Source organism: Sebastes umbrosus, chromosome 12 (assembly GCF_015220745.1).
Source record: "Sebastes umbrosus isolate fSebUmb1 chromosome 12, fSebUmb1.pri, whole genome shotgun sequence".
Taxonomy (NCBI): domain Eukaryota; kingdom Metazoa; phylum Chordata; class Actinopteri; order Perciformes; family Sebastidae; genus Sebastes; species Sebastes umbrosus.
The window spans coordinates 7,095,127-7,117,839 of record NC_051280.1 but is presented as its reverse complement, the minus strand read 5'-3'; the positions used below and the strand labels follow the sequence as shown (position 1 = coordinate 7,117,839).

The 22,713-nt window shown below is 43.4% G+C and overlaps 1 protein-coding gene across 3 annotated transcripts in view; it reads right to left on the bottom strand.

The window, feature by feature from the left end:
• Positions 1-22,713, bottom strand: part of cadm3 (cell adhesion molecule 3) — a 109,560-nt gene that overhangs the window by 9,801 nt on the left and 77,046 nt on the right. The window contains exons 6-10 of one of the 3 annotated variants that reach the window (XM_037786501.1): positions 11,204-11,374; positions 10,426-10,516; positions 3,817-3,989; positions 2,881-3,384; positions 2,412-2,432 (exon numbers count right to left, since the gene is read on the bottom strand). In XM_037786501.1, coding sequence (XP_037642429.1) covers positions 2,412-2,432; positions 2,881-3,384; positions 3,817-3,989; positions 10,426-10,516; positions 11,204-11,374 — 960 coding nt within the window. The remainder of the gene's footprint in view (positions 1-2,411; positions 2,433-2,880; positions 3,385-3,816; positions 3,990-10,425; positions 10,517-11,203; positions 11,375-22,713) is intronic. The other 2 variants (XM_037786502.1, XM_037786503.1) reach the window with 2 other exon arrangements.

Here is a 22,713-nt window from a genome sequence, read left to right as displayed (position 1 = left end):
ATCACTTATATTATGTATTTAGTACTTTTTTACACGTACATTATGCTCAAATTGAGGAAAACGGTTTTAGTTTAAGTTGGTGTACTGAAGATAACAACACTTAGTTTGTGTTATTTGTCAGTTGCGGTTTGAAAACACAACATTCAAATTTGGCTCAGTGACACCAGAAGCACACGCCCTCTGGGTTAGGTGCTTAGGGTTAAGGTGCTCGCCAGCAGGTGAAAGCCAACCCCAGATTCACTCTCGTTTTGGGGCTTTATCTGCTTGAAGCTTCGTCTCGTTGTATCTGCGTTTTCTCTGCGCTGTGTCCGCCATTTTCATAGCTACCTCTTGGATGTGTGCTTACAATCTGGCACCTGAGTCTCTACATTGTTTTTATAGGAAAACCCTACTCATTATGCCTTTAAGTTGTACTTAGTATATGAGAGGCTGTACTTAAGGAACAGTGTGTGGTATCGCAAATATCCCTCTCTAGAGCCAGTTGTTGTAGAGTAGAGTGCTTGCAGTGTGTGCGTGTGAAGTAAGTGATGAAGCAAGAGAGAGAGAGAGCGGTGGCGACAACGGGAGCAAGTAACGTTATCGACTCTGGCCCAAGCAGGAAAAGTTACAGAGTTTGGTTTGTCCGTTCTGGCCTACTGTAGAAACATGGCGGTGCAACATGGTGGACTCCGTGGAGCGGACACGCTTCCTATGTAGATATGAATGGCTCTTATTTTCAGGTGATTATACACCGAAGAAAACATACTTATTAATATTATATTCCATTTCTGCCAATATAACTCCCTAATTGTCACACACTGATTCATTAAGATGTACTTAAAAATATTTAAATTGCATTTTTCAGATAATTTTGGCTAAGTCGTGCTACAAATATAGCACACTATTTAATGTTTAATTTATGCATTAGAGGTATGATTAGAGCAAAACTGTCCTTATTGATTATATTTATATTAGCAACTCTTTAACTAATTATTTACTTTGAATGAGCACCTAGAAATGTATTATCAATATACTTGTACACTAGTAGAATGCTTGCACAGTTTACAATTGACGTCGCTCAAGCTGAAAACAAGACCTCTTCTCTTCGTCTCTGAAAAGCTGGCATTTTTTTTTAAAGAGGCTAGTTTTTCACCCAACAGCAGAGATTTGATATTTTTTCCACCCCAGTTTGCCTCGCTTCAGCCACTTTAGCTACTTGCCCCTCAGAGAAGAAAGCAATCTACGCAGAAATAATTTGATACATCATTTACTTCGCCTGACTTTTCAGACCGGATCAGACGCCGGCTGTCATTTTGAAAGTCACTCAGATAGGCACAACTCGAAAAGCAGCACTTCTCATACAAAAAGCATAACACAAGGACTTTTCTTTTAAAAAAAAAAAAAAAAAAAAGGAAAGGGAGTTAGAAATATAGACTGGCTTGCACTTTGTGAATGTTTGAGGAGGTTAAACCAATGTGGAGGGCAGGGATACAACCAGTCAGAGGAGGAAACAGCTAGCTCATTGTACACCCAATCAGAGGACAGGAACGAGAGATGGAGGCACAGCAACAGCCACTGACAACCACACAAATGTAGACAAAACTGGAACTGAAGAAGGGAGGAACACATCACAACCAGCTGGGACACAAAATGATGGCGTGAACGGACAATTTTGGAGGAAAAAAAGTCACATTTTGGCCAGTTAGACATGTGAAGGGGCATGACAACAACCAGCTAGAGGCCAGCGGCGGACAGAGAACCGAGAGAAGAGGAGGGGGGGTAGGGAGGATAGTAGCACCAGTCAGAATGACACACACACACACACACACACACACACACACACAGAAAGTCAAACACACACTCTGGCTGGCCGGTGTGGAGGTGAGAGGGGCATGCTGACGAGGCGAGACTGAGAATGAGCCCATAAATCCTGCTGTCAGCATCAAAGGAAAGCAGACAAGACCCAAGAACACCTCGAAGCCTGACCCCTCCGAGCACACACACACACACACACACACACACACACACACACACACAGAGAAAAACACACACACACATAGAGAAACACACACAGAGGAAGTGGAACACTGTGTAAATGACTTGTACCACTTAAGGGGTCATGCTCGTGTGTGTGTGTGTGTGTGTGTGTGTGTGTCTTTAGAGATAGATGTGAGTGCTGCCTGGTGTGAATGTGAGCTTGGGTTTGGAGCCTGTGTCTGTGCATGTATGGGCAACAACAAAGCATTACGTGGGCAGGAGTATGAAATATTCATCCCTCCGCTCTGAAGTTCAAAGTGTCCCCAGACTGCTTTTTTTTTTCCAGGGTGACAGACAGGCAAAAAACAGACAGAGCTACAGACTGACAGACAGACAGGTGGAAAGTTAGAACGACAGAAAGTAAGAACGACAGATGACTGGTGGAAAAGTTATACCTGTAATGTTGGCTGCAGCATCTTCTCAAGTGGATGAGCAGATGGATGTTTAGATGGATGAATGGATGGATGGTTGGTTAGATGAGTGGAGGAGTGTGTGTTGGAGGGGTTCGGGTTGGGGTTAGGGATTATCAACGGGAGGAAAGAGGAAAACAAGAAAAAAAAATCCATGAAACAGCTGTGAAATGGCCACACGAAAGCCATTTTTCCTTCATTGTGTTTCTGCAATTCTTCTCTTGCTGTCAGCTTTGAGTATGTGCTTGTGTTTGCATGTGTGCGTGTGAATGTAAAACAAACTCCCAGTATCCTTGACTACTCCACAATGCAAGCACAGTTTGTGTATTGAGGGGGAAAAAAATAGCAAAGTAGTAACGTGAATGGTGTTTGTTTTTCCACTCCATTACTAAGCTTCTCGCATCTCTCTTTGTTTGCAAGTGTGAGTGCAAGTGTGTAACTCAGATGGTTTTACCTGTGAAAGTGTAAACTCCATTCAGCCGGACGGAAACTGAGGGAGTAAGGGAGGTGGCGGGGGGGGAGAAGGAGGGGTTGGCGGCGGAAGGAGCTTCGCTTGCAGAGGAGGGAGGTGGGGGAGTCGGGGAGGAGGAGGAGGAGGAGGGAGAGACAGGCAGGTCCGGGAAGAGGACGTTGGAGAGGGCGGTGGCGGTCGACGCGTCAGCCGCAGCCGTGGGGGGTGTGGTGGAAAGGGAGGAGTCGGAGGGAGTGGGGGTGGGGGAAGGGGAGGAGTCGGAGGAAGTGGGGGTGGGGGAAGGGGAGTTGTCTGGGGAGAGGGTGGATGCAAGCTCAGAAGGGGAGGGGGTGGAGGCGAGGTCAGGAGGAGAGGGGGTGGAGGAGGAGGAAGAGGAGGAAGTGCTGGAGCCAGTGAAGACGTCAGGAGGAGAGGAAGGTGGGAGGGAGGAGGTGGAGGAAGATGGAGTGGCAAGGGAGGATAAGGTGGTGTCTGGGTCCATGGGATCTTGGCAGGAGAGGTAAGAGGATGATGAGGATGATGAGGCGTAAGAGGAGGAGTGGGAATGAGCAAGCAAAGCGCAAAAAAATGGCCATGGATCGAACGAACGGGACACACAAAAGTGAAAGGGAAAGAAGCGCAAGAACGAGCGAAAGCGGTTGGATGGCAAAGCGGTGGCGTTGGTTATGGCGGCGCGGTTGGATGAGAAAAAAAAAAAATACAAAACAACAAACAAAAACAGGAGGAAAGAAACGAAAGAAAATCAGAAGAGAAAAAAAGATGGAAGAAGTACAAGCAAAAGCCACAACAAACGTGAGAAATAAAGAAACGTGATGAAGAAAAGTAAAAGAAGACGACATTCCAACTCTCCCCCCTCTTCCCCATCACACATCCCATTCCTGTCTGTTCTCTTCCCCTCGTTTCACTTTCCCTTATTACCTTGCACCAGAAGTGTGTACTCCCCCTGGCCGTTTCCTATGCCGTTGTCGGCATGGCAGAGGTAGACGCCATTATCTGATTTGTTGAGCATCTCGAAGCGTAAGAAAGCACTGTCGACCTTGGCCAGTGGGGGGAGCTCTCCATCCTTCTTCTCCCATATGTAGGAGGTGGGCCTGTTGAGACAGGAGAGAGAAAGAGAGAAACACAGAGTCCTGAGTTGAACTGTACATGCCCTGCACATTTAAACAAAGAGAAAAAAAAGTAGAGTAAGTAAAAGTAAAAATCAAAAGAGGGGTGAAGTGATGAGAGGAGAAGGGAGCTGTGATGAGTGCTGCAGGACAAAAGAAACGAAAAGATCGACGGTGAAGTAGAGATGGAAATGGGAGGAGAGGGCAGGCTGGGAGGAAAAGAAAAGCAGGGCAGGAGAGCAAGCGATAACAAATCAGAGAATGAGATGAATGTTACAGTAACTGACTGAGGGAGAGAACGGGCAATGGAAAAGAGGGAAAGGGCGGCGAGTTGACGCAGCAGACAGTAAAAGCTGAAAAAGGAATGATGAAGAAAATTATGGAAAGGAGGACGGGGTCGGGAGGAGTGGCGCAGCTTGACGAAGAAAAGAGATTAAAAGAGATGGAGGGAGAAGAAGACAACAGAACAAAGATCAGCATTTCAAATCAGCCTGCGTTTAAAAAAAAAAAAAAAAAAATCCATTCTGCATAACAGATTGTGTATGAGAGAGATAGCGAGACGTGTCTTGATAAAAGAATCAATTATGTAAATGTACGAGTCCTTAAGCGCTGTACAGTAATTACAATGACGGGGAGACTGAAACGGGGACAGACCTGAATGGGCTGGACTGATTAATCGCTCTTGGAAATGTGAAAAAACCCTCAGCGACACCTAAAGGTGCAATCCGTAAACTGGTGATGGAGGCCAGGTGGCTATTTGTGCTTGTAAAGGCAGGAACGATACATCTCTCAGAGCAAGCTTTCAAATTCTAGTTTCTAAAAAGGCGAGCCCTATATAATAATTCTATCTGTTGTTGCTGCTGGGCAAAAATGTTCAAAGTGAGTGAAAGCTAATGAGAAACATCGTCTGCTCCCTTGACACCTGCTGCTGAGCAAACACTTGGGAGACTGTAGACTTACTAGGAAGCTCAGACTTTTGAATATGTGTCATTTTAAGATAATAAATCCTAACAATGCTAAAAAATAAAAAAGAGAGAGAGCTCCATCCTGAGGCGTATGAACATTCAGCCATGAAATATAAAACAAGCGTGTCCTGACCATGTTTGGCTACGTCGTCTGGTTACCTGCAATAAAACGGATTCAGCTGTTGTATTACACCGCCTCCAAATGCTAGATAATATGCAATTAACTGAACAATTAACTTCCCATTTACAGGCTGTAACTCGTGCAGTGTTATTACACATAATGCTCAAAAGTCAATCGCTGTTATACAGCAGGTAGTTTAAGTGCAGACCGCTGATTGGTCGGACCACGCTGATGATGATTCCCACCATGCATGTCTAAAGTCTGTGTTTTATTCCTGGCCATGAGCTCTGCTTCAGTGGAAACTTTTCAATTAGCACGCATGCATTAATAAACACTGCACAAAAAGTCATGATACGCTTGAAGACATTCTTTATTGCAATTATGGGTACTTTGCTGTTGCATATTCCTCCCTCTCCCAGCTGTAATCATTATCATGGTAAAGAATGCGCTATGGGGTGTTTTTGCTAAATTATGTTAATGTCTAAAGTCTTTGTAATCCAACACTTATTTCTACCAAAAGTATCCGTTGTCTGATCAGTGTTTTCACAGTTGGAGATTATTAAAGGATAAGTCTGGTGTGATTTTATATTGTTCTTGTGTTCAACAATGCATTAGTCCAACTCTCATTACTTCCCTGTCTGTGGCACTCAGTCCCCAAGGCCATTGGTTCCTACGGAAGATGGACGTATTAAAGCTGCTCTAATCACTCTTTTTATATAAAAACAATGGATGAAATGACTAATCACCAGCTTTTCTCAGCTCATTGTTTTGGTTTTACAGTCCACGGTTTAACCGTTTGGTTCAGCCAGCTCTCATCAGAGTACTTTCAACTAAAACACATCAGCCCACTGTCACTCCCTGCCCAGTGAAGAAAGTGGAGCTGCTAAAGAGTCCCTATTTCATTTTAGAGTTAGTGGAGACCAAAAAGAAGCTAAAAGGAAAGTTTATTGACTCCCAATATATGCTAGTGTTGCTCTGTCTGCTGGATGTGTAAATAAATAAGCCACAGTTCTCCTTGTTCGCCATAAAAACTTTACAAGGTGATAAAATGTGTGGTTTACAACATATTGCGCTGCCCCTATGTGGCCAAAAACATCAATTATTGTATGTTTAAACCAGTGGGCAACTCCAGGGTCTGAGAAGTGAAGCCAATGCTGAAGTGGCTTAAAAATTGCATACTTTCTAATAGCCAGCAGGGGGCGACTCCTCTGGTTGCAAAAAGAAGTCTGATTTTATAGAAGTCTATGAGGAAATGAGCCTACTTCTCACTTGATTTATTACCTCAGTAAACATTGTAAACATGAGTTTATGATCTCAATTACTAGTTTCAAGTCTTTTTAAATACAGCATGATGTTCATTTAGTAAATTACGTCCACTTCTTCTATACAGACTGCGGTTTAAAGATGTGTCACAAATATAGATTCACTTATAAAAAAAGGCTGAGTAATTTCTTAAAACAGCTGGTAACTAGCAAAGGTAACTCAGACGGAAGTTAAATGGTGCATTTGTTGGGGACTATTTTGAGCTGTGGAGTAATACACATTTTAGTGACAGCGTATGTAGATTTGACTTAAAATAATGAGTGTAATTAATTTGCCAAAAAAGAGGCAAAACGCACAATAAACAAAGCTAAAGATAAATTTGATTATTATTTCTTTAAAATGTTCTATAGATATCGCGATAATATCGATATCGTGAGTTCTTATGGCCACGATAATAGCGCAGTGAACACTCACGCACAGTAATCAATTCATTGTTGGTTACGGTCAAGAGAAATATAGAAATGGCCGGCCTTATCCTTTTGCAGGTCACAGATTAGTGTAATCCCGTTACATGTCACCTGCTCTGTTCTAACCGTGGCCATGACCTTGCAAACATAAGGAAAGCCTGCACGCAGCAGATCACAGTTATGTAAGGTGTTTTAGCTGTAAATGCGCCCAGCGAATAGTCCTGGTTAAAAGATTCAAGCTCAGAAATGTGATGCAAGCACTCCTGATTGAATAGATGGGACATATAAAAGAAAGTAGAGCACGCATTCCTTTCTCTTCTATTAGAAAGCTCTAGCTGCCGGGCATCAAGGAAACACAGTATAGAATTTGATACGGTAAGTTATTCTTTTGAACCTGACAGGATGTGACCGCCGAGAGAAAAGTGTGTGTCGCGGAATAGAGTGTGACGTTCATTGAGTTTGATTGGGGAGGGCAGCTCGAGGGGAGGAGATGGATCCGAGTGGCTGGGTGTGTCGGAGGAAAGGTGTCGCCGCGGTGATTGGGTTTTGACTGACAGCTGCGGGGGCAACCTGTATCTGATTTGATTGGACACTAGCTCATCCACAAGCGGTGGTGCACACAGCTGAGCACGCTCGCTCCTCTCTAGCACACCGGCTTTCTCTTGTTTGCTCTCCCTCTCTGTCTTAGTCATTCGCTGCTTGTCACCAAATCTTTCTGTCTCCTCTCCGCCCACGCTTCTCTTCCCTTCCCTCTCCTGTCGGTTTGTTTTCTCTCCCTCTCTACCTCTTCTTCTCTTGTCATTTTTTTGCAGCGATGCCACAGCTTCTCTCTTCTCTATAGCCTTATTTTTTTCCATACAGCCTCTGCCACTCAGCTACACTTTTATCTAAAGCCTCTCTGTGTATCATGATCCCAGCGGGAGTTGAACCCTGAACCCTTACACCGTCAGGACCATTTTGAACTACACAGAACCATTTATTACCATAGAGCATGGCTGCGTCTTACATAAAACATACATAATTTAATGGCTGCTTTCATCCAGGGTGTATAATTGTATCACAAATAAATAGAGTTCTAGCATAGGTGCTCCACGTGGGAATTGAACCCCCAGACCGCGGCACACTTGCTTCTCTCCTGTCGATAATTTATCGACTCCTTCGCTGCCTATTAAAGCACGTTCATGCGATGACAGTCACCTCCTCCTGCCCCGCCCCCTATCTGTTCCACCTGCCAATCAAACTAACCGGCTAGTCTTATTCCTAGCCACTCCAGTGATGAGCTGACAGGGGGAGAGAGGGGGAGAAGGGAGGGAGGTGTGACAGGAGAGCAGACCGGGAGGAAGAGGAGGAGGAGGAGGAGGAGGAGGAGGAGGAGGGATGGGGAGTTTAGGGGGGAAAAGGTGCGAGGAGAGATAGAGGAGAGTTATAGGAAAGGACGGGGAGAGGAGGAGGAGGAGGAGGGCAAGGAGGCATCGTGACAAGACGGAGAGGAGCAAACGAGCCGTGAGTGACACGGCGGCGGAGAGATAACCGATGATGGAGGGATGGAGGGAGGCAGGGAGGAGAGGACAGGGGGAGGAGGAGGAGGAGAGTGGATCGATAGGGCTGGTTGGCTGAAGGTTCATCTATAATGCAGAAAGGCCAGGGGAAAGAGTGTATTTGTGTGGGCAGGATTTAAGACGGGGGTTGCAGTTTGCTTCTGTGTACGTGTCGGTGAGTATCAGAGTTATTGTGTACACACTGTATCAGTGAACACGCGAGAGCTTGTACAAGCAGATGTTTTTCGCTAACTGCGCCCATGTGTGTGTTTACATACGTGCCGTGTTTGAACAAGTGGATACTTGCTCAAGAAGGTGTCAGAAATTGCACATGTTACTGTGTAATTTGACACCGTTTCAGTAACTAACTGCGACTGTTTCTACATGTGTGTCTGCCTCTTTATATGCTGCTCTAAAGTGCCTCTAAAATCTGTTGAATCCCTCCTGGGCAAGGACAGCAGCACCCAACCTGCTCCGGTTATTAGAGTCAGGGCTTCCATCAGCACATTAGTTAGAGCGAAACAGGCCAAGTTTCTATGATAGAAGAAGCACTGGCTTGAATATGAATCTATTGGGTAACTTACAAGACATAAGAATAATATTAAGATTTGGTTCAAGAGATTGAGGTGAGAGATGCCATTAGCACTGGCCGAGAAGAGACGATAAAAAGGCTATACGAGCAGAAGACAGTACATAAACCCTCAGTTAACTGTCCATCCGAAACTGTCCTCACCAGGAAACTGGCAGCATCAGTTCCATGTCCAACTACTATACTCAAAGACCTCTACCGACATCACAGGTTCTTCTAACCTTAACCAAGTAGTTAGTTAGTCGCCTCAACGTGACCAAACCTTAACCATGGAGGTAGCAACTCAGAAATGATGAGTCATATGAGTTTTAGAAGGCACTGATGGGCACTTTTTGTAGTTAAAGCTTCAGTAGGCAGAACATTTTGGGCATCATTGGGCAAAAAATCCATAATAACCTTTCAGCATATTGTAATTCAAGTGTTCAGAGAGAAAACTAGACTTCTCTACCTCCTCATGGCTCTGTTTTCAGGCTTTAAAAAATCTAGCCATTGACGTGAGAATTTGACCAATCACAGGTCATTTCAGAGAGAGAGCGTTCCTATTGAGCATTCCTATTGGTTGTGCTCCGGCTGGTGGGCGGTGCTTGGTATTTACTCAACAGATCTCAACATGGCTGCCGGGTCACGAACTTTCTCATTTTACAGCTAAACAGTACACTACAAGATGTTTCTGAAAACATTTGAGGTGAGAAATAGGCATTACAGTAACAAAATATTGATTCGTATTTGATCAGTGCTGCCTAGTTTGACCGTTTGATCAGAGTTCCCGAGTGATTGACAGCCGGCTCTCATAGACGGCAGACTCCAGATCAGCTCTGACTGGTTGTTTTCCTCCTGTCTGTGAAATCTTGCAGATTCCATTAAGAGCACCGGAGGACACCATAAGACACAGAGGCACATGACTTTTTTTCAGATTACTTGTCTCATGCACTACTGTCAGGATATAGTGACCGTTTTATAAAAAAATATTTTTTTTAAATCATATTTGCTCCATTCTCGCCTACTGCTGCTTTAACGTATGAGAATTTGTTGGTCCATCTGGAGTCAACAAACAGTACAGAACACTTTCTGATCATTTGTAAATTACATTTGCAAGGTTCATCACACAGATATGAACACATGAACCGCTCATGTGCTGCTGTGGCTCTGGTGAACAGAATGTACCACATGTACTAGGAAGTCCTCTTACTCTGGTAAAATGTGAGCATAAGAGGAAGAAAGCCTTAGTTATGACCACGTTGTTTAGTACATTTATATTGTTTGGAATTTCTGTTTTCATTTAATTACTTAAAGGTTATATTGAAGTCAATAAACTCACTACTAATTAGTCAGTCGGTAGGTGACCGTGTATGTGTGTAACGGTGCATTTGGTGTCCACAATGTGTTTAAATCAGTGAAAGTGTGTAAGTGTGTGTGTCCATGCATACGGGCAGACATGGTGTGAATGAGATGTGTGTGCATGTGTGTGTGTGTCTTACTGTGGGTTGCCGTTGCCAAAACACTCAAGATGAAACTTCTCCCCCTCTCTAGGCAGATCGCTCTCAGGCAGGATCTGCACGTTTGGGGAAACTGTAAGTGGAAGACAAACACACACACAGACACACACACACGCACACACACACACCCACACACACACACACACACACACACACACACACACACACACACACACACACACACACACACAGAGAGAGTATAGTTACATAACACAGGACTCAAAACCGCACAGACATGCACACGGCGCAGACGGTCTCATTCATTCATCCCCGTCTCGAATCTACTCCCATCTGCATCCTGTAGGCGTCCCCATCTCTCTGCCTCCCACAATGACATAACCCCTTACACAACAACATCACTTTCCCTCGGCGATGCAGTACCGCCGTCTCGCCCACAGGGTGGCAGCACCGACACAGACTCCGACGCGGCTCCGTTTTCTAGTTGCATTTCAGATGATGACAACCTGCACTTCTCATCCACAGTGACTCAACTCTGGGCACCGGCAGAGGAAGGTTAAATTCCTGTGTGGTCATTATTACAGGTAGCTAATGTGAAATTATTGGAGCAGAGATCAAACTGCAAAGGAGGGAAATGTGCCTCGGCTGCCTAATAAAAGAGGAGGCAGAAATAAAAAGACAGCAGTTTTTAAGGTTTTACTTTGCATTTCCCTCTCACATCTGTCTGTCCTCTACTCTCTCTCTCTCTCCCCCTCAGCATCCTCTGTATCCCATCTCCTCCCCATTTCCCCAGTTGACTCACACAACACCCGCAGAGTGTGCTCGCTCCTCTTGTCCCCCGGGGCGAGAGAGGGATGGTCGACGGCGCAGGTGATGAGGGCGTTGTTGTCGTCGCGGCTCACCTCCAGGGTGAGCTCGCTGCTCACGTTGTATGTGGGATCGTCTTGAACGGACTCCACCACGTCTGGACGTCCTGAGGTGAAAAGGGACGAGAGAGAGGGGGGGGAGGACAGTCAAGATGAAGGTGTCTACGTCTCAACCAGGGATTAGAACAACACAGATACAAAAAGACACACCACTCGTACACTAAAGCAGCGAAAAAAGGTTCCTTTTTCACTGTAATTAGGATGCGGCGGTTTCATGTTGTAGAACTGTACAGAACTGCAATGACCCCCATTTGTTCCCATTAAATGAAAAATGCCTTCTCTGTGCAGTTACCTTGTGCCCCTGGGTGTTTCGCTCTGCTATCTATCATTATATGCCACAGATACTGTATGTCTAACAATGCATTTACTCACATTTCTACAGCAATATCACACCTTTTCTCTCCCTAAAAGAATCCTTTTTTTTTTCTGTTGACTCATCCGATGATGTATACAAATGTTTTATTCAATAAAATATAATCACAGATTGTATGATAACCCTTAAACGTGCCATCGTATAAAATCGGCAGGTCTATCTTTGTCTTCAGGGTAACTAGCAGCAGTAACATGAAACGATTAGTCAGTCAGTGGATCAACCGAAAATGAATCAACAACTATTTTTATAATTGATTCATGTTTTAGGTAGGGCTGTCCCGAAAGCTTCGGCGAGAAATATTTGAAGGTATTCGAAGCTTCGCAACGTGGCACAGCAGGCTAACATGTTCTTCTGTTTCCATCTCCCCAGTTTCAGGACCCGGGACAGTGCCGCTGCTGCACTACTGTACACACAAGCACCTCTACACAGCATCTGGGTTTGCAGCATTTGCTGCATTTCTCTGTTTTATATCATTGTACATTGAATATCTTTGGGTTTTTGAACTCTCGGTCAGAAAAAAAAAGTAATTTGAAGACATCATCTTGGGTTACGATAGGCATCTTATAGCCCAAGCTATTAATCTGTTAATCAAAAAGCTAATCTTGAGATGAATCAATGATGAAAATAACCGTTAGCTACCACTCTAAATTACTTCTATTTTCCAAAGTGCTGTGATTGTGGTCGAATTGATTTGAATGTACGCACATCTAAAAGGGTATAATATATATATAACAACTCCAGACGGTATGAGAACAGTTTTTTCTGGTAACAAAGGTTATCATATCCTTTCAGTCTTAACATCCTGCCATAACATCCTTGTTCTTGAGGAAACATGTGAAGAAAATTTCAATCTCAAAGCTTCTTCAGAAGTCAATGTTGCAGCTCCAAATGGCAGCGAGAGTTAACTGAAAAATTCAGTTCCCTTCAGTGCCCAGAACTCCTGTAATGTAACATCAGTAAACTGCACACAGCGCGCTCATGTTTACTAACCAGGCCAGTCTGTGATGTTTCATGCTGAAGGACACCAAAGGGACGAGGGAGGCCAAAGATCTAATGCAGCTAAGTCCAGCTTTCTTTGGACTCACTTGCTCGCTGTTGCTTAGGAGACAGCATGCATTTCCATCACTGAGGACGGAGAGGCAACTATACCCAAGCACAGACTTTGAGTTTTGGCAAATAAAGGAGAATCTTAACAGCAATCTGTTGCAGCCGTAAATCATTATTTAGCCCGATAAAACAGGTCTGTTTTTATGATGCACTGCAGGTTTAATATGCACAGATTTTCATACAGAGACGTTTCCATTTGATGTCGTTTCCCCTTTATTTTACATTTCTGGCAGCAGCTGCAGCAGCAGTCTGTGCAGGATAAAAAGAAAACAGGAGAGCTGTGCAGGTGCAGGCGGGTCTGTGCAGCAGAGTTAGACAACGTATGAAAGCATAAACACAGTGGAGACTGTCATCCGGAGATCGCACTCTATTGTAAGAAAAAAATATAAAACTGGGTGGTCGGACCGTGAAAGTGGTTGGTGAATCTTGGAAAGTGGACCAGAACCTTATCACTTTCTCTCGCGTGGAGCGACACACACACACACACACACACACAAACGGGCATGCACACACAAGCATGGGCACATGTAGGTCAAGCTTATGAATAACATATACACAGAGGAGGCAGAGATAGTGGCAAGGGAGAAGATTGGAAAACACACACTTTTTCCTCTGTCTCTCTCTCTCAAACACACTGATATCACAGACCTCCTCCTCCTCTTCCTCCTCCTCCTCCTCCTCCCTCTACTCCTCCCCCTCCGGAGAACTCTTCAAATACCACTGGATCTAATGACATCTCTCTTTTTATTACCATAACCAGTCCTCTGACCCGTGGAGAAAATTAGTTTACTTCCAGGTGCATTTCAATAATCCTGCGCCACTCAGAGAAGTCTTTTCGTCACTGTCTGCCTCTCTCACTATCCTCTCTCTCTCTCTCTCTCTGCACACACACAAACACAGACCGTGCACAGCCTTTATTAAAGACCAAGGATCTCCGAAAACCAGACCTGAGAATGAAAAAAAATCCTGTTTGTTTACTCACTGACTCCTGTGTACAGTATTTTTCCAAATCATACAATTGAGTTTTAATAAGTTTTCCAGGCCCAAGGGGTCATTGGACTGACTCAACGCATTCATTAATGGAAAAAAATAAGATGCAGTCAGTTTAAGCGCTTTTTTCCCAAGACAGCAGTGATGCACATTTCCTCATAATTCACATTTCCTCAGTTCATTATTAGATAATCAGGGTAGATTTGCATGTCAGCTGCTACGCAACGCAGCAACAAGCATATCGAGCTGGGACGCAGTAACAGGTGGTTACACTGGATTAGGTAACAGACTCCTAAAGGGCCAGTTCACCCTATTTACATTTAAAAAAAATGTTTTAGCCATGCAGATCATTTTTGCTTTCTGCCCAGCTTTTCATAAACTTGTTTTGATATTCCTGTCTCCACCCATGGAGTTTAATGAAATTTCAATTGTGGTGTACACAGCAGTGAAAAGTGTCTGCTTAATCCACAGCACAGGCTGTGAGCAGTTTATCATACTTGGTAATATTTCTCTGTTAGAAAGTAGTTCCGATGAAGGAAATGAAAACTGCTCCTGCTGTGTTTTGTGGATTACCCAGAGTATCAAGGATTAGGGATGCACCCATCCGACTTTTTCGGTCGTGATACCGATAACAATACCTGAGCTTTGGGTATCGGTTAGGCTTGTCGCAGGGGTCGGTGTTACCGGTGTTACAAGATGGTCGGGCATACACCGATTATATTACATACCCACATGCTTTTTTTTTTTTACAGAAATAAAACCCATTTAGTTCATTTTGGCGTATCAGCGGCGTGTTATCAATACATAGTTGGATGACGGACGCTACAAACTGAAAGTGAAAGGGTCTGCTCCGTACGGAGTCTCAGCTCAGAGTAGCAGGAGTCATATTTCACACACATGGGATAAGAGAGAGTTGACAGACAAGACGATGGTGGAGGATTTGGTGTCGAAGCGAAAAGGAAAAGTGCCTATTTGACAATATTTCAGATTTATATCCAACTCTATAAGGGAACCATAACGTTAATGAGTTAATCGCCATGAGGAGGACGGAGCGGTCACAGTCGGTGTGCGTGGCGGAGCAGCGCTGGTTGCGGGCCCCGCAGAGAAAGCTCGACCTGAGAGGCCAGACACACCGCCACCCAACGTTAAAGATCAAAATAAGCGCGCTACACATATTGAGCGTCATCTTTTCTTGTAAAATGGCCGGTGTAATCGGTTACACCGGTGTTGTCACAAGTTTATTAACCGGTGGGAAAACTCCCCCACCGTCACATTCCTAGTATCTGTGGATATCGAGTACCGATCGGATACCAGTGTTTAATTAATAAGCTGTATGCCTCACTGTGTGGAAGTGACTGGGATCATTCTTTTATGTGTAAGGCAACATCAGGCTGGACTTAAAAATTGCGTCTCTAATTTTGCAAAACAAATGTAACAAATAAATACATAGATACACATTTATTAAATTGTTATTTATTATTAAAATAATAAATCATACAACAGCAACTTGGTAAAAATCTTCAAAATTAACAAAAAATTAAAATTTTTATTGCAGCAACAAATTGGGCAAAACTATGGAATTAAAATTCCAGTGTGTAAGTATATAAACATAGAATTGAATAGATCGGCCTCATTGTCAACGATACCTGATCCAACTATTTAATTCAGTATCGGCCAGATATCTGATTCGGCATCGGTATCGGTGCATTCCTAACCAGGATGTTATTTCTGGAAGCAGAAGCTGCCGCTGACTTTTTCAAAATGTAATTTTTTAGATGCTGTCAGCACCAAATTCTATTCACAAACCATTGTGTTGGGGTCTAGGCAGAGATATTGGAGACATGTCAAAACCTGGACAAATAAAATGGAAACTATGTAAGTGAGAATATGTCATTTGGGTGAGTCGACCCTGAAGCGTGAGTGGCTTACAGAATTACGTGAAATGGACCATCCGTACTGATGATGCAACAGAGAATCATCATCTGACTCAACAGTTTCCCTCAGCTGTATGAAGTGTATCAGTGTTTTCTCAGCTCTGATAAACCCACTGACTGTACACTACCTGTCCAACACCAACCGGTAGACAGACACAGTCAGCGACTAGCTGGTGAACATAGCGGAGCATTTAACGGCTACATATTTACCGTGGAGACCGAAACAGAGCTCCTGAAAGAGACTTACATCCATTAGGTGGACACAAACACGGCTCCAAATGAATGATAATGCTGCCATGTATCTGCTGGATATCTAAATAAGCGTTGACATATCAGCTTTATAAAGTGATAATATGTCAGTGTTGGTAGCAGCATGTTTCCGCTGCTCTCAAGTCAGTTAGAGCAGGTTTAATTTACTGTATGTGCTTATATAGAAAGTTGTACACTCATGCTAGTGAACAGACTGGGTATGCAGACTGTAGAAGAGACCATGCAACAGGAAGCATGATGCAGAGCTGATTGTAAAAATAAAGGTGTGAGAAATGATGGTTGTTCAGTGTTAAATATAAAAGGACACAACATTCATCCATCAGCATAAATTAAAACCCAGACATATTTGCAGAGAACCATAGATAAAGAGTGTCCTAAGAGGAATGAGTCCTAACACCTGGAAATGAGTTAGCAATTTAGCACTTTCGGTTCCTTCTTCTTTAAGTCAATGTTTTTTATAATGTTTTTTTTTTAGTTAGAAGCCTGAAATAAGATCTGTGGCTAACACAAGCTTTGCACAGTAGGCAGTATATTTTTGGCATCATTGGGCAAAAATTCCATAATAACCTTTCAGCATATTGTAACTCAAGTGTTCTGAGAGATAACTAGACTTCTGCAAATCCTCATGGCTCTGTTTCCAGGCTTTAAAAAATCTATCACAGGTAATTTCAGAGAGTTCCTATTGGCTGTGCTCCGGCTGGTGGGTGGTACTTGGTATCTCTTCAACAGATCTGAACATGGCTGCTGGGTCACAAACTTTCTCATTTTACAGCTAAACAGTACACTACAAGATGTTTCTGACAACATTTGAGTCGACAAACAGGCATTACAGTAACAGAATATTGATTCATATGTGATCAGCGCTGCCTAGTTTGACCGGAGTTTGCGAGTGATTGATAGCTGCTCAGAGACGGCAGCTGGATGGCAGACTCCAGATCAGCTCTGATTGGTTGTTTTCATCCGGTCTGTGAAATCTTGCAGATGCCGTTAGGAGCACCGGAGGACACCAGAGGAACATGATTTTTTTCAGATTACCTGTCTCATGCTGTCAGGATATAGTGACCGTTTTATAAAAATAACTTTTTTAAATCATATTTGCTCCATTTTTACCCACTGCAGCTTTAAAAGATTTGAATATTTTGTTCTACGACATAAAATACATCAGTAAATATCCAACTCGTGAATTTTGAAGCTTTTACGTGTCTTGAGAAAGGCTAATGAGACTAAACGTCATCACAGCGAACAAACCTTTATCTTAGTGGTGGTGACGCAAAGTCATGTCAACAAAACGTGTAAGTATCATAAAGGTTTGTTTGCCACAGAGCTTATCCAATAAATCCAAGGTCCAAAAATCCCATTGGCTTTTTGTCAAGGGAACCAGTGCAATTCTAACTTCCTGGTTGGCCTACAAATGCGTCATCCCTGCATTACTCTCTAAGCTTACCTCTTTTAGAGAGCTCACATCCTGGCAAGTGTATTTCGTTTTATATAAACCTGCTTACAAGAGAAGGCCACACACTGTAACTCGTACTTCCACATATTTGTTTATCTAAACACCATGTGTCACTCTACATCCTCAAGTCATCCTGTATAATCCACTTATAGCATCAAATTTTATATTGTTGCCTTTTCACATGATTCATTACTATTAAAAACAGTTCAAAAGTTCACAAAAATACCAAATAATTACAAAAACATATCATATCATTCAAGTTATGTTTAATGTAATGACTGATAAATCATTTAAAAGAGAATATGAATATGCAATTATATTTTTCCAGCATTCGTGTAAGTGTGTGTGGAATTCACCTTCTTTAATATTTAAACTCGACAATACTCCAGCACCTGCTAAAAATTTAATGGGATGCCTCTACCTTTTTTTTTTTATTAAAACTACTATTCCTCGAATAAAAAGGTGGGCAACCGGCACATCCTTGAGACTAACTTCCCCCAAGGTGGTGATGCGATGCAGATGAGGTGCTGGTGCTGCTGATGCTTCAACCCTTAAGCGTACAATCCACCATAAAATAATCGTATTAGGAGAATCAAACAACCGGATGCAGCAATTACTGCGTCCAGCTTGTTTGGGCATTTAAGGGCTGGAGAAGTGTGTTTGTTGTGACCACAGTTTAGAGCTGAAGCATCAGTCACTTAATCGATTAGTGGCCGGAACCAAAATCATTTAGTCTCATAATGAGATGTAAAATGTTGTTTTTATAATCAAAGAAATGAATCTGCCAGGGCGTCGTGTGCTTTGAATGCAGATTCAACTGTGTGATATCTTGTGAGATGTTGAAACATTGATGGGAGAGTGAAATTATCCAAACAAATTATATATTTTTACTTAGAAAATATCCTAATGCAGTACATACTAATAAAAGATTTATTACAGTAAAATTTTTTGCAGTCCACACCAATTCATCCAATCTATCATTTCAAGACATTTAAGTAAAAATGCCAATCAATAGCGGGGGTTCTACTTCTCAAAAGTTAGTATTTGCAGCTTGTCTCTTTTTCATATTATTGATGCAAGTTAACCTCTTAGGCCCTAGGGTGCTGGAAGATGTGTTTCGCCTAGACATACATACACAAAATAAATCAAGAATAGCTCCACAACTACCAGGTCTGTATGCATGATCTTAGTCTCCATGGATAGGTAAGACCTCAGAGAATGCATCCCCAGTGTAAGTAACACTGTGACTGTTACTATGCCTGAGTGAATTGTAATGAACCAAAGGACAAATTCACATTTTTATCCTCGACTAAAACGTTTTCTAGATTAGACAGTGGATAACACCATTATAGCAATGATGCCATGCACAGAGATGCCACTGAATTCATTCAGCAACTCCTTGACTACAACTGTGCCAAAGCAGATATATATAACACAAAGCACATAGATTCTACAAAGGTTTTAGTGAGGATAGGACTAGGCGGACTCTCCATTTGGCTACTTGGATACCCAAAGTGTGCCAAATGGGTTTTCTATCTCTTGAAATGGAATTTGGCTATAAAAATACTACTGTTATCCACTACAGGAGGCTATGTGCACACAATGGAGCCTTTACCCTGTGCATCATGAGATTCTACCATTGTGCACAATATAAAATCAATAAAAAACAACTAAATTGTATAACTTTGGACCGTTAGTCGTACGAAATAAGTAATTTAAAGTCGTCCCTTTGGGCTCTGGTAAATTGTGATGAACATTTTTCACTATATTTTGACATTTTACCGACAAAACCCAAAAAATATTGCGATAATGAATCAATAATGAAAGTAATCATCAGTTGCAGCCCTATTCTGGATCAAAAACAACATATAAAAAAGAGCAGCTGGACCACTGTGGAACGGCAAAGTGAGTAAAACTTCTTATTATATTCAACAACTTTGCCAACTAAACAAGGCGCTTAACCCCCCAGCTACTCCAGCTGAAGCTGCTGCCAAAAAGTAGAAGTTCTCCTTGGCATCTGCGAGGTGTGAAAACGTCTAACTGTGTAGCAATGCGTGGCTTAACACCACCGTGCACGCTCAGCGAAAGCCCTTCCCCGGATAAGGGGGGGGAGGTTTTAAAATAATCAAAACTCATCACTTCTAAGCTTAAATCGGATTACGCTGTCCAGTGAAAGCGCTCCATTCTGATTTGAGCGCTCGTATGAGGTCATCTAATTCGGATAGAGAGTTTAGTCCTGTTACTACGTCTGTGTCTACAGTATCTCCAGTAGTGAAGGTGACTAAGTACATTTACCCAACTTTGAGTTACGGTATTTAAATTTTCTGCAACTCTACATTTCAGATCTACGTTTTACACCGTGTTGTTGTTTTTTTAAGGATCCGAATTCTTCTCACACCACTGTCTGTTTCTCTAATGTCTCTTTCCGTCTCGCCTCTTACATTACGTTGCCCCATACGGACACACGCCCACGTACCCTTCGCCATCCGCCCCACGTCCTGCATTATGACAATTTGGGCCGGTATTCAGCCTGTATGGCCTTAAGTGCCACCATAAATCCCCATTATCCCCAATCCAATACATCGATGTCACTAAATGATCCATAGCCCTTTCACACAGTACAACTAATACAGTCTTCAAAGCTCTTAGCCTTTCATTCTTCTCAATTACCACTCCCTTTCCCGCACTCTCTTGCTCCCTGTCTCCCCTCCGTCTCCCCCCCTCTCCCTATCTAAATCCTCTTTCCGGATTTCTCCCTCCATTTCGTCAGCCTTCCCTCCTTTTTTCTCCCCTCTCTCCTGTTGCGCACCCCTCAGTCCCCTCTTCTTTAAAACTGGTCCCCTTTTGCTTCGTCCTCCTCCTCCTCCTCCTCCTCCACCACCCACTCCTCAAAGTCTGCGCTCCCACTCAGCCGCAAAGCCTCCTCGCCTCTTCTTCTGTGGTTTTCTTAATTCCCCCTCTGCTCTCTCTTTCTCCGTCAGACTCTCTCTTTGCAGCTTCCATCAGTCTCTCGGTATCCTCGCAGTCGCTCCGTCTATTTTTATGCAGACACACACACACACAATCCCGCTCATTCATTCACTCGCTCTCTGTTCTCTGTTTTCTCGGCAGTCCCTCACTGTCACTTTCTTGATACAAGGCGTCTCTCTCTCCCTCACACACACACACACACACACTCTCTCTGCATCTGTGTCGCCCTCGTTCCCTTCTCTCTCTCTCTCTCTCTCTCTCTCTCCTCTTTGCTTCTTCTTTTTACTGTCAGTGAAGCTGTCAGAGGAGCAGTGGTGAGCAGAAGTCTGTGGGCTCAGCTTTCCAACACACATTCACACACATACGCAGACTAAAACTGCATGAATGAGAAGCTGTAATAATAGCACGCTGACCTGTAGTGCTCTTCCGCTATCTAGCCGGAGATGAGCGCTGTGTGACAGTGTGTGTCGTTCCATCATTGACTGATTGGTGTTGTGCGGTGTCAGGACGGCTGGGCGAGGCCTCGAACACACCATCATTCACATCCAGTTGATCTCCTTCAAATCGCTCTCTGTCCGTCTCTATTTTTCTCTGTTCTCCCTGTATTTTTCACCCAAATCACAAAACAGAACCAGTGTCCCTGTTACTTTGGATGCCACCCTGTTCCCAGACAAGACCGCTGATTCAGCAAAACCCTGGATTTCATTCAATGACTGTTTTTTTTTTTTAACATTCAATGCCAACATTTTTGGCAACAAGTTATTTATTTCATGGCATGGCAATGGGAAAGATCATGTTTATGCCACACAAACAACAGTTAAAGGGGCGCACAGTCCTGAGCCTGTGAAAACAGTTGTATAATGTCTTCTGTGACTCTGTAAGGCATTTTCCAAAGTCTGAGAAAACAACCCCGGTGATGTATCTCAACTCGGGCTTACAACTTTTTGACAAAAAGCCTGTGTTACGAACAGAAGCATGGAGTTTCAGAGACATGGAGTTTAACCAGACAGGGAGGGCCTAATGAAAGACACTGTCAAGTTGCATTATGCCCAGTCCTTCCACTCGCCAACAGTTTTTGGAGCTCCCCAACAAAAGACCCAGATCAGAGGCAAATTGGCATTGGCCCGCCGCTCGCAAATTGGTGCTCGAGCACTTTGTGTGAACTGTTCAAACTTTGAACTTCAGAGGCATCGCAGACACATTCCAGATCAGCACATTCTCACTCCCAACTTGTCAAATAACGCCGCTTGGCGGCATCGAAGACCGACGCACAGGGTACCCCTCTTGCGTTACTTTTGGACGGACCAGGGACGGCCTGTCAATATACGTTTGTGTCCTTTCAAAATAAACTTCTGTTTTAACAGGAAGGGTTGGGGTTAGGAAACGGTCGTGGTTGACGTTAACTTCACTGACTAACTACTCGCGTGAGTCACGTGACTAATTACTGACGTAACAAAATAAGTCAACGTTACTTTTAGTTTCAGACAGGACACGAACACCGGTCTCCTGGTTGAAAGTCATGTATTTTTTTTTATCCATCCACCCGTCCCTCCCGCCCTGAACGGACTCTCATGTTAGTAATACTACTTCACTTGCTCCGACCGTCGGATAACGCCGTGGGTGGGTTTACGCTGGAGTTAGTTGAAAAAACGATTCGTCACATACCGTTGCTAAAGGGTGCCTCTGTGCAGGGGCACAGAGGGGCACTTACCAAACAGCGATATTTGACGAGTTGTGTGTGAGAACGGGTTGTCCAGATATCTAGCATGCTAAACATCTGGACTTGTCTGGGAGCTACAGCCAATGAGAACACAAGATATGGGTTGAGGGGAAACCTGGCGGAGGGGTCGCCTGTACCTGTGGGGGATTTGTGTTACATTTGCAACAAGGACCAAAGTTGTTGTTGCCTAGAGGAAAATAGATAAATAGTAAAGACATGTGGCTATTTTTGTGAACACATGTGCGAAGGACAACATTGACTACACGCATAACATCACGTCATTTACCGTGTCACTTCTCGCGTGTGTTCTCTGGTCAATCATGTAGTGAGAAAACCACAACAACTTCAAGACTCACGATTACAAGACAGCAAGTTGTTTAGTGTGAACAGTACTGAGACTTTGAAAGTCGTGTAGTGTGAACTCGGCTTTTTGAGAAATGTATGGATCCAGTGTTTTTTTAGCTTGACCCATACTAGGGACTAACAGTCAGGGCTTTTGATCAATTTTGCCCGTTCTTTTAAACATCTGTCATTTGTGTGTCTCCTAACTTTACGGATGATCTTCAGTT